At 36.1% G+C, this 16437-nt stretch overlaps 1 protein-coding gene across 1 annotated transcript; it reads right to left on the bottom strand.

Annotated features, from left to right (window-relative positions):
* Positions 1-3214: 3214 nt before the first annotated feature.
* tm9sf2 (transmembrane 9 superfamily member 2) lies at positions 3215-16330 on the bottom strand. Its single transcript, XM_026204339.1, has 17 exons — positions 16175-16330; positions 14983-15050; positions 12734-12827; positions 11833-11960; positions 11617-11746; positions 11404-11528; positions 11120-11231; positions 9939-10018; positions 8835-8943; positions 8081-8213; positions 7245-7364; positions 6381-6438; positions 6065-6224; positions 5772-5923; positions 5549-5660; positions 5260-5431; positions 3215-4146 (listed from the first exon to the last, which is right to left on the bottom strand). The coding sequence occupies exons 1-17, from the start codon at positions 16328-16330 to the stop codon at positions 4079-4081; spliced, it is 1977 nt and encodes a 658-aa protein (XP_026060124.1). The 3' UTR covers positions 3215-4078.
* Positions 16331-16437: the final 107 nt, after the last annotated feature.

Raw genomic sequence — 16437 nt, 5'->3', positions numbered from 1 at the left:
CCTGAAGGTATCAAAGTTTATGTAGTATAATAAAGCAAGACTGAAAATTTCACTGCACTGTCCAATGAGAATAAAAATGGACAACTTTTCACTGCTCAGAATTCAGAAATCTTATGAGGAGGTTAGGTTTAGGTTTACTTACAGTTTCTTGAGTCTTGATGCAATCTAAGTTTGCTAGAAAACCCCACAAAGACTCTTTATAATGCTGAATGTGTTCATTAAACAAAAGAGACTGGTGTTATTCACCCTTAAAGCCGACAACACAGATGACTAACACTGAGCTGTCCAGCAGACAAACTCTCAGGAGTTTTTATTTCGTCTTTAAAGGAAACCACTCAAGCCTTTGATCCAATGAAAAGACTTTCCCTCATTTGGGTGTCTGAATACGAACAAGAGCCCCAAAATGAAGCGTTTAGCAAGCAGGATTAGAATAGAGAGTGATTCAGCCGTGAAAATCCCCCGTTTTAATGGCTGTTCTGAGAAGTGCCACTTTATAGCTGATTTGAGAGCATCCGAGAATCAGTGCGACCAAGGTAAAAGTTTGAATCTGGAAGGCCTCGGCTGATCTCAGATCAGGACCCTGATGGAAGCCGGAAAGTGATCATTCATATGAAGTGAGTCTGAAAGAGAAAGGCTGTCCACCCACACTATTTACGAAGCACTGCCACAGTCAGCCATTGTTGAGAGAAACACGTTAACAAGAAAGGATGATGGAGAGGAAGGATCACAGAGAATCTTGAAAGGAAAAATCTATTACTGCTGTGCTGATAAAGCCACTTCACTACCACAAACCTTTATAGAAACATATATCTGCATAAACACACATGTACACAAAACAAAACACCGGGCAAACAACAACAACAAAAGATATAAGGGAAAAAGATGGAAAAGGACTGAAATAATTTAGACACTTTACACAAATTCTAGGCAAACGTGCAAGAAATAAACAAGTAGAGAGACACCATACAGTATACTGTTTAAATGCATAACGTACCCTACAGAGCAAATATTTCATTGGTTTTAAATGCAATTTAAAAAGCAGGGCAAGAAGTAGTGTTTCATTGTAAGATGTATTTGTCATTAACATAATCTACAGGTTTAGGCTTAACCTGTGTCTTCTAGGATGATGCTTTCACTCTTCAGTATGAACATTTGTTTTCAACACGGAAAACAAAGAAAAAGAAATTAACTGTTTTGTTCAGAAAAATACATAAAAACCAATAAAAAATAAAATAAAATGAAAAAGCTAACTGCATATCATGTTCTTGAGAGAGAGAGTTGTATCAGTGAAGTTCTCTGTAAACCTTAGCTGTGTTTGACTCAACACAGCTAAACACTGCGTGATGCCAGGAAACGGCTTTTATTTATCAAAGTCTTCATTGTGTTAATAATAGTATGAAAGTGAGCAATGTACATTTCTGCAGTGTAAGTGAGCGAAAATGACAGGAAGAATTTAGCCAGCAAACTATCACTAGAGAAATTTCAAAGTACTGTCTGACTTGCCTTTCCTGTAGGATACGTCTTTCTCTCAAAGCTTGTTGTTACCATTTTGTCAGGTGTGGAATATAGGCCAGACCCATTACGAGAAGCCATAAAACTCTGGTCTCCTCCAAAAGAAAGGAGCACAACAAAAGATTGACTAAACAGCCATCTGGAAGAGATAAACAAAAAAGACACACACACACACAGCATTAACACATTTTCATACTACTGGAGCTGTGAGTCGCATCAGAAGAATGCAATGATTAATCACACACACACACACACACACACACACACACACACACACACACACAAATAAAAATAAAAAAATCTGTAGGCCTATGTACATGGCAAATTAGTGCCTTGTTCTCGACTCTCAACAAATCTTCATATTGAACATAGTGACACCTACTTGTCATTCTAACGCATTTTTATATAAAATGCATATTTCAATTGGTGTAAAGAAAAGCTTTTGGCTTCTCTCCTGAGGCCACAAGAGGGCGCATCGAGCAAAATATTAATGATGCACGTTTATTCAAAACATACGAAAACATGACTGTGGAAAATGTCTATAAACCAATTATAATTAATTAATTCGCTTAAACAACTACAAACAAAACAGCGTCATGTATGCATGCATAGTTAAATACAACTTAAAACAACTTAAAAATACAACCGGTCGATGGAAAATGACCTTGTTATCAGAGGTATGTAGAACTGGAGCAGATACATTTAAATGGATCATTCTGACTCATCCTTTTATTAAAAAAAATAAATAAATAAAAAAGTTAAAGGCTGATATATTTTAATTTTCTTTTTAAAAATGGTCAAACTTTTATTTGAACATGTAGTACATGTCAGTAGATACTAGATAACGTTTTTTTCTTGTGTGTTTGTGTAAAATGTGGCCATGATTTTTTTTTTTTTTTTTTTCAGGCAAATAAAAAGTGCATAGTGCTGCTAATTTTATTTGTTGGCTTTTGTCAACAAAATAAGTAAAATTCTAATTTTTTTTATTTTATTTTTCCAGCACATTTGAACAAAGGCACACACACACACACACACACACATATATATATATATATATATATATATATATATATATATATATTTTTTTTTTTTTTTTTTTTTTGACAGCCCTAACTGTAATGGGGTGCTGGACCGAAAAACGCGATTCAGGTAATCACAACCGGACGACTGCAAGTATGAATTTCATTATTATGCAACAATTAAAATAGATATGTAATTTTAAACACAATATTTATAGTTTCTCCATTTTATTTCACCGATGAAGCCAAGACATAATTGGTAAAAAAAAAAAAAAAGGGCGCATTTTCTTCGTGTCCTCCTTTCCTGAACGCACTGCGGAATCGCTTCAATTCTGTTCACACATATTATGACTTTAGGATTGGCTTTAGGACTCCAAAGTCGGACTCTAATAGGAAAATAATGAAAACTGAAACTGAAAAGATTGTAACATGCTACAAAAAGCTAAATAATTTCTGGAAATATCACGTTCTTATTAAGTGTGGACATTTTTCTGAAGTGAAATAGATAAAGATGTGCTGATGGTCTCAAGGTTGTACTTGTACAGATTGCTACCCCTTTTACTGGTCATTTAACAATAGAAATGTTTAACATTATGGAAGAGCAAGATACAAAAAGCATTGTTTGAAGGGGAAAAAATTATCAACACAGAGAATAACTTCAAACATTAAAACAAGTGAACTGCTGTTTTGGAGACGAGGAAGTTTTATTTCTAATATTTTTAACATTTTTCTTGTAATCTCGTTACCTCAAAATCAGAGAAGACAAAATCAAAACTGAGCAGCCAACCAACCAAATGTAGTTTATGGACACACGTTTAAATGCTGTGCATATATATGTACAAAGAAAACCTTTCCACTCCAGTACCCCATCTATGAACGGGGAACTTCACATTTTCACAAACCCGTTCTTAACCAAATGAAACAGTCTTGATTTTCTTGTGATAATGAGGCACGCAATGTGTTGAGGCATGAACAGAGCCAACGAGAGAAAAAAAAAAAAGACCAAACAAAAAGTTAAATAGACATTCCCCCCACTTGTTATATACTAGAATGCGCAAACAGTAATTTTACAGTATCAACATGATGGAATGAAATTTCACACAGCCTCACTCTTAAATCAACTAATAACGAATTATTTTCATTTTTAATCTCTAGTTTCTTTTTTGATGCATTCAAGGAAAAAAGGCTATTTACAAAATCATACTTCTGACACCATGAAGATTCAATAACTGGAGCTAGTTTTCTTTTTGTAATTTATGCATTACCCTTCCATTTCAAAGTTAGCAAAAGAAAAAAGCAAGTAATATTTACAAGGGAAAACTCCAAATCTTTATTACTCGTCGCAGTGGCCTATGTGCATGTTTGCTGTATTCTGTTCCAACTAAAGAAGCAGATGCGTTGATTTCTTCAAACAGTTGAATATGCACTACACAGGGCAAAGTAAATGGAATTTGTTGTTTCAGTTGTTGGTGTAAAGCAGAGTGGCCGTGGCAACAGATAAAGTTAAACAGCGCTCAGAGTTCATTCTCATATGAGATTGCTTTCATTTAATCCACTTTGACCACACTGTAGATCTTGGTGACAAACCAGAAGCAGGCAAAGAATCCAATAGTACCTGGAGGCAAAAACACACAAGAGATCCAGATTACTAAAACAGTACACAATATTACCCGAAGCATTACTGATTTCTGCAGTCAAAACAGCACACAAGACATCATATTTTTGGAATCTAAAACTTCCCACTTGACTATCTGGAATCATTACTGTTAAATAAATTCTGGTTAAATCATTTAAATGTATTGATATTTCCACTTTCTGTTAAACAAGTTCTGAAAATAAGCAATGTTTTCATAATTACAACTGAAATACAGGTAAAAGAAATATATGAAAGTACAAAAAACCGTCTTAGTCAACACGGAGACACGTTTCGCTGCATACGCAAACATTTTTTATCGTATAGCCATTCCGTCCACACGAATCCAGCGTTTTGGGAGAGTGAAACTGATATTTCAGTTTGCATCATCAGCCCACGTCTTGCCCCTAGTCAGACCGCTACGTCACTTAACAGCAACAAAAACATGAACAAACACTGAACGATTGTCTTTGTATTAACTAACATTAACAGATGTATTGTTCTATGTTTTTGTCATTAACATAGGTTCTAGGTTTATGTGCATAATTCAAGTCTTCTTCTCCGTTATTAGTGCATCTGTGGCAGAATTACTGCACCACAAACTGATCTGGCATGTACACTACATAGTTTTTTTGCCAGTTTCGTGTGGACGCAGATATTTCTTGAGATAAGGGGGAAACAAGATTGGATAGGGAAAGCTCTGGCTTTGTGTGGACGTAGCCTTAGAAGTGAATGATCTTGTACCAGAAGATTTGTCATTTTCTAATATGGTAATGACATATCACGATCTAGTAGTATAAATCTCTCAAACTACTGTGAAGTTTTGTCTGTTGAAAGTGCTGTTTAATTTTCCATGAAAGCTGAGCAACAAAATTCTATGACCAGTTTACAAAAAAGTTTGTGCCAAAATCCACAAAGCAATTTGTGTGATTGGGATTTTCACTCATTTTCACATTCGTCACATGAATTGGCAGCGCTGAGCAACAAAAATCTGCTTGGTCTGAAAGAGACTTCTGCTTCTGACGCCCCACAACATGTCGCTGCAGTTTCACTAGCGTCTGCACCTTAACTCTACATACATACATACATACAGACCTGTGAAGAGGAAGAAGATGAGTGCCATGATCATGGTGTAGCCGAAGTAAAGAATGGTGCTGGCGAGTCCACTAATCTGCAGTTTAGAGAAGAAGTAATGGATGGCATAGACCAGGAAATAAACAGCTGTGAATCCGCTGGTGAGGAAGGAGCGCCACTGCCAGTGATAGTCCTGAGAGACAGCAAAACACAAAACAGATGAAAAAAACAAAAAGACACGATACTCAAAAATATGCATACTGTCACACGTCTGCATATGTAATATGGATCTTGCTGTGTGTACTCCTACCTCAGCACACAGGTGGAAATAGCAGAGGAGGATGGTGGCCTCAGAGCAGGTGATGAGCAGGATGATGAAGACCAGGAAGAGGAAGCCAAACATATAATACATCTGATGAGACCTGCAATATCAATGGTTTACACAATATTTCAATAATACCGCAAGTGTTTTTAAAGACGCTTGATTTCATTTGCTTTTGTAATCATAGGAACCGTTAATCATCAGCACTAACCAAATGCTGTTGAGGATGAAGAACAGCTGGATGAAGATGCAGCCGAATGGCAGGATTCCACCCATGACGATGCCAGGAAGAGGTTTGGTGTAGAATGACTGCTCTGGAATCTGTCTGGGGATTTGATTGGTCCGCACAGGATGTTCAATGCCCTGAAATTGAACCAAAATTACACACACAAAAAAAAAACAAAAAAAAAAAGGAACAAGGATAATTGGATTTTTTTTTTTTTTTACACCAGAAGTTAAAAATTTCGGCTTTTGCGAAACAAATTGGAAGTAAAGCAAGCTTACACTCTTCTTAAAACCGAAGTATGCTCCGATAAAGGTGAGGGGCACTGAGATACAGAACCACAGAGCCAGGATGGCCACCAGAGTGCCAAAGGGCATGGCAGCTGATGAACCCTCGCCCCACAAAATCAGATTCATTACGAAAAAATCAGCAAACACCACCCTGAAAAAGCATGTAAATGTATATTCACAACAAGCTATCTAAGGTACATGTCAATGCACAATATTTCAAAGTGCAAAATGGTCCATTAACGGTTACATTTAACTCCTTAATGTACTGAAACTTCAATTCAAATGATGTATTTCTTCATTTACTCACCCCGGACAGAGAAATGCTGTCAACAGAACATTGGTCTTCCACTTCTCCCCACCGAACGCTGGAATGAGAGAGAGAGAGAGAGCAGTTCACCTCACATTTCAATTTGTAACACATCAATATATCAGAATCAGACTCTACAGTGAGAGATTTTTTAAAAAGTTATATTTTTAATGTGTTTTGTTTTTTATTACTGAGTTCAAAGCAGTCGCTGGAATTCATTAAACTTATTAGCACTCTTTCAGTTACCACCTCTAGATTCTAACACTTAAAAACTGTCACATTCATCTTTTTTTGTCAAAAAAGAACAGTCACAATTTCATCCTTCATTGCAAAAGGTCCTGTTGATACTATTATATAGTTTGCACTATTGTAAGGAAAGCATTGAGAAGCATAGAAGCCATGAGGTACTGAGATACTGCCTAGGATCTATCACAATCCTGTACATCCAGACTGTTGGTTGATGGACGATGAAAAAAAAAAAAAAAAAAAAAATAACAAAAAAGTAACGATGTTGTAACGATTGAAAGTAAACTCATAAATGTCCATTATGATTCAGTTTCTCATCAGAATGGAAAAACTGAGAGAAGATCAAAGGGGACAATTACACTTCTGTCATTCGAAATGGTTTAAAACCGAGCTCAGCAGATGGATCTACAACTGATATCATAGTAAATAGAAAAGTAAGCTCTCATTGTATTGTGCACGAGCTGTAGAACACAACTAAAGCAAAAAAGCAGCAGGGGTGTGTAGCCTGTCTGTTCGTGTAAAGGGCTCCTCTGACACTAATTAAATCTAACGAACTGCAGACAGCCCTAATGAAGGGAGGATAAAAGATCAAAGGTCAATCCTCTGCTGTGAACTTACATTTGTAGTAGCGGGCAGCCACATAACCAGCTGGAGTACCCAGGAGCACCCACAGCACCACTGCACACGTCATCAGAGCCCCACGATTAGCAGGTGACAGGAAACCCAAGCAGGCGAAAACTACAGGGAGAAAACATGTCGTCAAGGTCAGGGTTACATGAGTTCAGAATCTAAAACTCAACAGAATCCTATATCTGTCAAACTGCATTTTATAAGGATTTCTTGAATTTTAATTGACATTTGTCATTATACACTGCTATATTTATAAATAGTTTTTTATGCCTGCTTTTGCTTTTTTTTAATATGTATATGCCTATTTTTCACTACTTGGGGTTGGAAAGATTTTTTAATGTTGTTGAAAAGTTTCTTTTATTTAACAAGGTTACATCTAATTACTTAAAAACACTAACACTGTGAAATATTATAAGTAAAAAAAACGAATATCTGTGTCCGTATGAGATACAAAGATACATTTTAAGCATCATTACGCGTCTTCAGTGTCACATGATCTTTCAGAAACGTTCTAATATGCTGATTTGCTGCTCAAGAAACTTTCCTTTCTATCACCAATGTCGAAAACACTTGTACTGCTTTATATTCTTGTGAAAACCATTATACATTTAATTTCTCAGGAGTATTTGTTGAACCCCAAATTTTTTCATTTTAGTGTACATTTATTTCATATATGTCTTTATGCTAAAGACACATTTCTAAAGCAAAACTAAGAAAACTATTATGTTATGAATAGCTGTTTTGATCTGGTACTGGTCTTCATCTATCAATCAGGGCTTGAAGTTTCCCGTTTTGCTTTATTGCTCAGCTGCCTACACACTTACAGAGTGTAACAAACGTCATGATGAAGATCTGAGTCCCAGACCCCAGGAACACAGACAGCAGCATGCCTTTCCTGGGCGGCCTGAAGACGTCTCCGTGAACAAGCTTCCAGCCAAATTCCTCCTGGGCATCCTCCTGGAAAAGATGGAGAGGAAAAGCGAGGCTTTAACAATAGCAGGAGCTAACGGAACCCCGTTCAGGCGTGGGTCTGGGACTACAGCCCAATTACAGCTAACAGAGATCAAAGGAAAGACGCCGGCTGCTGCTCAGACCAATGATACACTGTGTCACTCTCGGTCCGTCCTTAATGAGTATGATGTGTGAGGGGAGGGGGAGGGGCCACGGTGAAACACAGGAAAGAGAGAACACGTAAAAGCAACAGATGTGTGCATTACGCCTGAGCCTGTCTGACCTATAACCCCAAATATACAATACATAAAGAGATCTGAAAGCGAAGTTTGTGATTAGGATGACTCATTTCAAGGGTGAAGACAGATGTTTGATGTGTCCTCATCAGTGTGACCCTCATTGCTGGCAAACAGTACATTAACACACATTCTACACATTACACTCATGAGCTACAAACAAAACACTTATATACATTTATACACACATGCAAACATAAAAATGGTCTATCATGTGGCAGACCAAACTTGGCTGTACCAAACACACACACACGCACACACAATATAAGGTCATAAGAGAGACTGACCACATATATCAGACAGTGACATGTGACAGTTGAGCTGAACTCACCACAGAGTCCATCTGGTTGTATCTGGCGATGTCTTTATGGAGCGTTCGGAGCATAATCATAGCAACCATCCCAGAGAGGAAGAGAACGATGACCAAAGAGTTCATGATACTGGTGGCAGAAAACAGAACATATTAGCTAAACATTAGGACATATTCGCTGAAATACATCATGGGTTTATTAGGATATGGACCCTGGGCCAAATTACAATCTCAGTCCCTGCAATCTAACTTTTGTGATTGTTAATCAGCATCATCACCAATAATAATATTATTATTATTATAAATAAGACTTTCGTTTTATTTAAATTAAATTTACCAATAGAGAAATATATTACTATATTAACTGTAATATACTATTGAACTGTAATTTAAAAATAAGTATTTAATAACAACAACTATTATTATTATTCAGTGTTTATTTATACTTCAATTTTAATAATTAAAATATAGAAAAATTACTACAGCAATAATACTATTTACTTTCACACTACTAGTACTGTATGAATAGATTTTTTTTTTTTTGAAAATTAGTATTTAATAATAATAATAACAACAATAAATGTATTTTTAAAAACAACATGAATATTACTGAAATTAGTGAACATAAAACGTCTTTTATTGTTGTATTTGGCAGGAAACAAATGGGAGGTCTTGAAGCTTCTCCTTCGTTTGCAACAGATTTAGAAATGGTCCTCATTACAAATTTGATAAGATGGTTGGCATGTTGTGTTTTAGAATGACACCGAACACACCGGGTCATGTCCTGCATATCACAGTTTCATTTACATGCCAACTCCATTTTTTACTTGCATTTGCACTAGTCAAGCGATTTTGAACCCGTCTGAGGTTGTTCTGTAGACAATATAGAGTTGTTGGAAGCTATAGTATCCATTCATTGAATATATAGATTTTATATAATTTGTGGACAAGATTTATTTCACATGGGTCATACTTTAGTTTGCTGTAAAGCCCAAACCAAGGTGGGCTTTGCAAAGGATGCATGTATGGTGCTTCGCAAACGCATAGGGTAAGTTTATGAGAATGCATGTCCACTTTGAGTGTGTTATTTGGGAAAGGCCATATGTGTGTAATATGTGATCTCACCTAAACCACTGAATGTTGGTGTGCGGCATAGACTCAAGAATATAGTCCCATCTAGAGGCCCAGCGAATCGTTTTGTCCTCCTGCAAACACCAAAACAGCAGTTATCCACAAAAAACAAGAGCTCTGCAGAAATACTGATACAACAAATCCCTTTACAGCAGGGGTCTACAATCTCTTACAGAATAAAAGAAGCCCTTGGTTGACAGAGGGACAGAGCACAGACACTTACATATTTGATCAAATAGCTTCATGCATTGTAGGCCTGGTCTATAACAACATGCATATAAAGCGAATTTAACAATAACAGTCTGTTATGAAGATTAGACGGCAAAGCCTTTCAAATGACAATTTCAAATGTAATGATCTTTTTTTTTCATCCATCTAGTATGAGATGAACAATGGCACGTTTAGCTGAACTGCTGCTTTGGTTGAAGTTTTTTTTTACATATTTCACAAAACCGAGTTATATTTATTAGACAATAATTGGAAGATCCCCTGCTGGGAACCCCAAGTGATATGATACCAGTACACCTCCTTGTGGAAAAACACAGAACAACACCTCTCCATTTGAATGAAAAGAAAGAGAGATGCAAATGATTTAAGTTTTTGTGTATATTAACTACTACAAAAATGTAAATTCACCCAAAAATGTAAATTCTATCCTCACGTTCCAAATTGTCTTTTGTTGAGCTTCAGTACATAAATGAATATATATGTTTTAAACATGAAAATGAAACGTTTTCAAGAAAAAAAAAAAAAAAAAAGCAGTGTAAATATTGGCAGACATTGAGCTTGGTAAATCAAGAGAAGCAGATGTTGTGATAACGATTAAAATATGATTCCTTGTGCAGCTCTATCTAAACAGAACCAACACTCAACTGACTGAAGCTGACGAATAACACCTGAATAACATTAAATCTTAGTCTCTCATCACAAAACATTTTTTTTTTTTAAATGGCTTGATCTTCATGGATTACTTTTACGTCTTTATGTACTTTATGAAGCTTGAAAATGTTGATTGGCTAGACTTTCAATTGATTAAAAAGATGGTTTCACAGAAATGATAAGAGATTGTTCTGTTCCAAAAATAAACGAAAGTCATGTGCGCGTGTAAATGATGACAGAATATTCATTTTAAACAAACCCTTTAAAGCTGAAATGGAAGTATCTTAATCACTGACCACAAACTTGACGGAGTAAGTGTAGGAAATCTTGATTTCTCCACTGAACTTATTGCCCAGACTCATGGGAGGTCCTGTGCAGTCTGGTTTCTCCAAGCTGTTCTGCTTATAGCTTTAAAAAGAGACAACACATTCCATATGTACATATTAAATCCAATCTCCTATCTTTATGTTTAATTTGACAATTAAATATTTAAATCCATTGTTGCTTTTTGTTGGATCTTGATTGGCTAAATTGCACCCTTCTCTGCTGCCTTATTATTGGTTAGAACATCCTCAAATACCTTTTGGGCTCTAATTTAGCTGCAACCAGTCTGGCACCAGCAGCCTCGTTCTCCACCACGTGGTAGAAAATGGTGATGTCCACATGGTTGAAGATGTAGAAGGTGTCTTTGTCATTGAAGTCAGCCTACATGAAAATGAAACCAATGTGTGAACAATTTGCATTAAACCGAACAATCACATGTCCTATGAAAAGCAAGGTAAGTGATACTCACATTGACCACACAGGCATCTTTGGCCCGTCCCGTATCTGTGACATAGCAACCAATGGGGAAGCCTGGATTACAGAACTTCTGATTGTCCTCCACATCATAACACCATGTCACCGGCATATTATCGACAATCCTGAGAGAGTCAAGTAAGTGATGAGGAGCTATGCTTTGTTATAGTGCTGTGTTTCAGCACAGAGAGCAACTGAGCGACTGCCTCACCAGTGATGTTGGTAATTGAGGAGCATTCCCTTCTTGAGGAATTCCAGCTTGGCCTTATCCTCTGCTTTCTCGGTGTTGTACGATTTAGGACAGACACTCTGGCATTCCAAATCCTTCTTAAAGGAAAACTAGAAGAAAAAACAAACGCAGATTACAGAATAAAATGCTATAGTAAAAACAACAATTCAATAAAGACAAAGACATTAGCACCATTTGCCTTTTATATAGCTTCCAACCTTCTTAAAACAGATTCATACAGTTCTGAAAGTACAGAGGAATGATGTCTATCAGAATATCTACCAGCTGTTTCAGAGAGTTTTGAGGAGGCAATTTGCTTCTCACTCTTCTCTCTTCTCTCCTCGCCCACTGTCGTTTAATATTAATATTCAGGTGTTCAAGATTGAAGTTCATCTTGGTGAATCAACTCTCCAGGTTTTATGATCATGACACCACATTTTATCATCTGTTTCTGTCATTAAAGTTTTATCAGCTCTTTCACGGATGTTGGCTTTGTGAAATTCTTGGAAACTCCAAGGTGAATACGGAGGCTTTGCTTATTGAAGTAGTTCGTGTTGTTTTGGACACCTTAGTTTTCACCGACTACTCCTCTTCACCGTTAAAGTCTTGTCATTGTGTACACAATAATAATCATATCTTTGTTCTTAGAACACCCAAAGAATTGGGCTGTTGCAAGCTTTCATGACTTGTCCTTGTAAGACAATCGCAACATTTGTTTTTCCGCTGTACACAAATTATATTAACCCCTATAGTATAATGAGTGTTTACATGATTTATTATGTTACACTCACTGTATCAGTTAATGCAATCCCAAAGCACAAATCCCATGGTCTTGGCATTGCTAGTGCCGAGCTCTGAGCTACAAGCACATTGTGTGATATACCTTGTACGGGGATGACTCGATTCTTTCTCCAAACAGCACCTGACCCAAGTTCTCAGATGGACGCTTCTCGGACTCATCGGCACAAAAATCAAACCTGACAGAATAAAAATGATCAAGATGTAATCAGAAACAAAACAATAATCAAAAGGCTCAGCTCTTAAATAAAAACAGCACTTCAAATACGGGTTTCTTGTTTAAATCATTTATCAGGTGACATGATTGACATGATAAATGCTTAAATTGAGTGAACAATATTCTCATTATCTAAAACAGAGGGTTTTTAGGATCCCTAAACCTAATCGGACGTGTAAAAATGCTTTGAATATAAATAAACTTAACTCATAGAAATTACGATGTGCAGTATTATTTCAGAGGGATATGACAAACATATATATGATAAATAGACTATTGTTTTGCATTAATAAGTGCAGTTACTAATACATGTTCATTTAAAAAACCAATGGCACTGTTTCCAAAAACTGAGTGCACGGTTTGGAAATTCGTGAGTATGGTTCATTAATCCGTTGGCACGATTTGTTAAACTGAGGGAACAGATGCAAAACCGTCGGCACTGATTTATTTATTTTCCCCTACATGTGACTTCCCGGGTTTGTTGCACAGACCGATCGTTTTGTGTCTTTACACATCAATGTATCATCAAGAACCGCAGGGTTTAACTAAGTTTTGTTTGTGTATGTTTTATTGCATGTTTTAGCCGTGATTCCCATCCATTTACATTACAACACTGATAGATTGATCAACGGTCTTATTTTATTTTTTTTTTACCCTTGGATTCTAGATTTTCAAATAGTTGTATCTCAACCAAATATTGCCCTAACAAACCATACATTGATAGAGCGCTTAATTATTCAGCATTTAGATTACAAATAAATTGCAATTTCTTGTGTGTGTTTTTTTTCTTTCAGATGATGTATAAATCTCAATTTCTCATTTTTTTGTGGTCCTGGGTCACATTTTTTTTTATATATTATTTTGTGCTCTCCAGAAGAAAGAAATGTATACAGGTTTGGAATAACATGAGGGTGAGAACTCTCTCTTTAAATGTACTATATATATGATGGGCAGAAAACCTTTGATAAATGGCTGAAAGCTCAAGAGTCCCCAATTAAAACAAGCTCTGAAGTACAAAACAACGGAAGGAGGCGCAAAGAGGATTGATTTTGTTTTTAATGGCTAACCACAAGTACATTATTCCTTATAAACACACAATATATTTATCTAATTGATTACACTTGCAGGTAGCCCAAGAGATTATGGTTTTATTAAATACCAGACAAGAAGACTTCTGCCTAGTTTCCTTGAGCAAAACATTTTTACATTTGTTGTTTTGGATGCATTTTTTTTTTAAGAAAACTGCCATCTGTGTCTCATGTTAATTGAGATACAACACCCTTGGGAGCTTGAGCACACAGTAAGTGCAAGGCAGATTAATAATGCAAAGCTTATGTCATATTGAATGTATTGTGAGGAAGACTATGCCATTCCTGCCTCCATTCGATTATGCAGCGGGTGGAGTGACTGAAAGGCCTCTGTGTTCACATAACAGCACTCCCTCCTCAGTGTGTAGACCGTCTGAGCACAAGTCTCTACATTCAAACTTTCCTCCCCTCCCTCTCCAGCATCCCTCTGGTGTATCTGCGACACCCTCGCTACATTTCATTCTCCTCAGGTTTTCACTCAAAGAGTAACTAAAGCAAAACTGATTAACCATGCAAAAAGCATAGCATATCTTGAGCAAAACCGTGTTAAAAGGGCAGTTTCTTCAGCATTGTCCATTACAGTCAAAACAATTAAAAGTGGTTTTTAGTCATTTAAATGAAGCCCAAACAAACTTAAATATTTATACTATACATACATACGTATATGTATGTATATATATATGTATATATATATATATATATATATATATATATATATATATATATATATATATATATATATATATATATATATATATGAAAAAAAAAAAAAAAATACGAAATATAAAAATGTAAAAACAAATGAGAAACTTTGCTTCGGTCACTAATTTAAATAAAATAAGTCAAACTACTAAAATGACTAAAACTGCAATAACAATAAACCCAAATAGATTTTTTTAAAAGAAATAATAAACTAATAAAACTGACAAAGGCATATAACACATTTTTTATAAAAAATAACTAATAATAGTTACCAATAAAAATCAATAGTGAATAAGTACTATAACATATAGTATACTTTATACTCACGCTGTGTATTCATAGGGCAAAACAGACTCCACAGAATCCAGCCTGTTCACAAACAGCTCAATTGTTGACTGTCAAAAAGAGAAGCATCAAAGGTTATAGCTAGTTGTTATGTTAACCGTAATCCTTTCTGTGTGTAAAAAAGGTCACTCTTTTAAGTTTATAATTATTCATGTGAGGATATCTTTAAAAAAAACTTTATAAATAATTACAACAAAGGGCTTGGAAAACCTACTACAATGTAAACCATAGTTCCCAACAAAAACTTCATGGCTACTACAGTAAATTATTATTATATAATGTATAGGATTAGATATGGGGAAACAGTTCAAATGTTTCAGAAACTCACTTGAGGATGATGATAGTATGAAATTTGGCACAGTTTCAAGCAATCAAGTATATTGCTCAACATATATTTGCATATGCATGCTTGTTAACGGAGTATAATGGTCCAGCCCCACATGAGAATATGTAAATAAAAGGGAAAACATGTCACACCTGTTGAACCAGTTTACATGTCATCAATTACCAGCTATTCCCCTCGCGTACAGAGATATACTGATCATATTACACATATGAATACACTGCACAATTAAAAAAAAAAAAAATATGACGTCGTGACAATTTAGAACTTGTCAATGTGATTTATCAAATTCATTCGTGAACCACTTTTATTAATAACCATGCATATAAAAGGTACTTTTAATTATTAATCGTGCGCTCACGCTGCTTTATCTCGGTAATAATACAATGAAAACTGAATAAGGACTGAAGCTGTCAGTCCCTGATATTATTCCTAACGTCTCCTTTAGTGTTCGGTATAACAGACGCAGTTTGGGAGCAAAACCGGTTTAGCAAATGAATACGTTATTTTATTTCTAAGGAAAATAAGTTATTTCTTTACAGTCAATGTCCAGTTTGAGAGGGACATGTGAATGAACAGAACATGTTACACTTGCAGGTTCCCAGACATGCGAAAGTCAGTTTTATAGGAAATACAAAGTTTTTGAAAGCGACAATAGAAGCAGGTTTAGCCGTAATCTTTATCAAGACAACAGCGTTTCCACAACTGACACCCAGCAATAGCATTTCAAGCTAGCAGCACGCAGCATAGATACCTTACTGCAGAGAAACACGACACAACTCAAATATTTTAATGAAATTGTGTATTATGCGCATTAACATGAACATTTACCTTGCAGTCTGGCACGTCGCTGTTTTTGTCGCTCTCTTCTTTCTCGCAGAAGCTCACCGGGGCCAAACCAGGAAGATAGAAACTCAGCGCGTCTCGCAGAGACCCGCACACAAACAGCAACACAAATACAACACGGACACGGTGGAACACGACCATTTTGCCTCGACCGACTAGTTAAGGATTCGGTAACGTTAGATGTATTTACATGCGTGAAATGTAGATCTGCGTGTCAGAATTCAAACATTTGGTGATATCCAGACACG

This window comes from Carassius auratus, chromosome 26 (assembly GCF_003368295.1).
Source record: "Carassius auratus strain Wakin chromosome 26, ASM336829v1, whole genome shotgun sequence".
NCBI lineage: Eukaryota > Metazoa > Chordata > Actinopteri > Cypriniformes > Cyprinidae > Carassius > Carassius auratus.
This window is presented reverse-complemented; position numbering and strand designations above follow the sequence as displayed.

Bases quoted from the DNA above. Each gene is read 5' to 3' on its own strand.
- tm9sf2 (XM_026204339.1), bottom strand. From the start codon at position 16,330: ATGGTCGTGTTCCACCGTGTCCGTGTTGTATTTGTGTTGCTGTTTGTG. The intron at 5,661-5,771 runs GTTAGTGCTGAT...TTGATATTGCAG, and splicing joins TTCATCCTCAACAGCATTTG to GTCTCATCAGATGTATTATA. The intron at 4,147-5,259 runs GTCTGTATGTAT...TTTTGCCTCCAG, and splicing joins CATCTTCTTCCTCTTCACAG to GTACTATTGGATTCTTTGCC.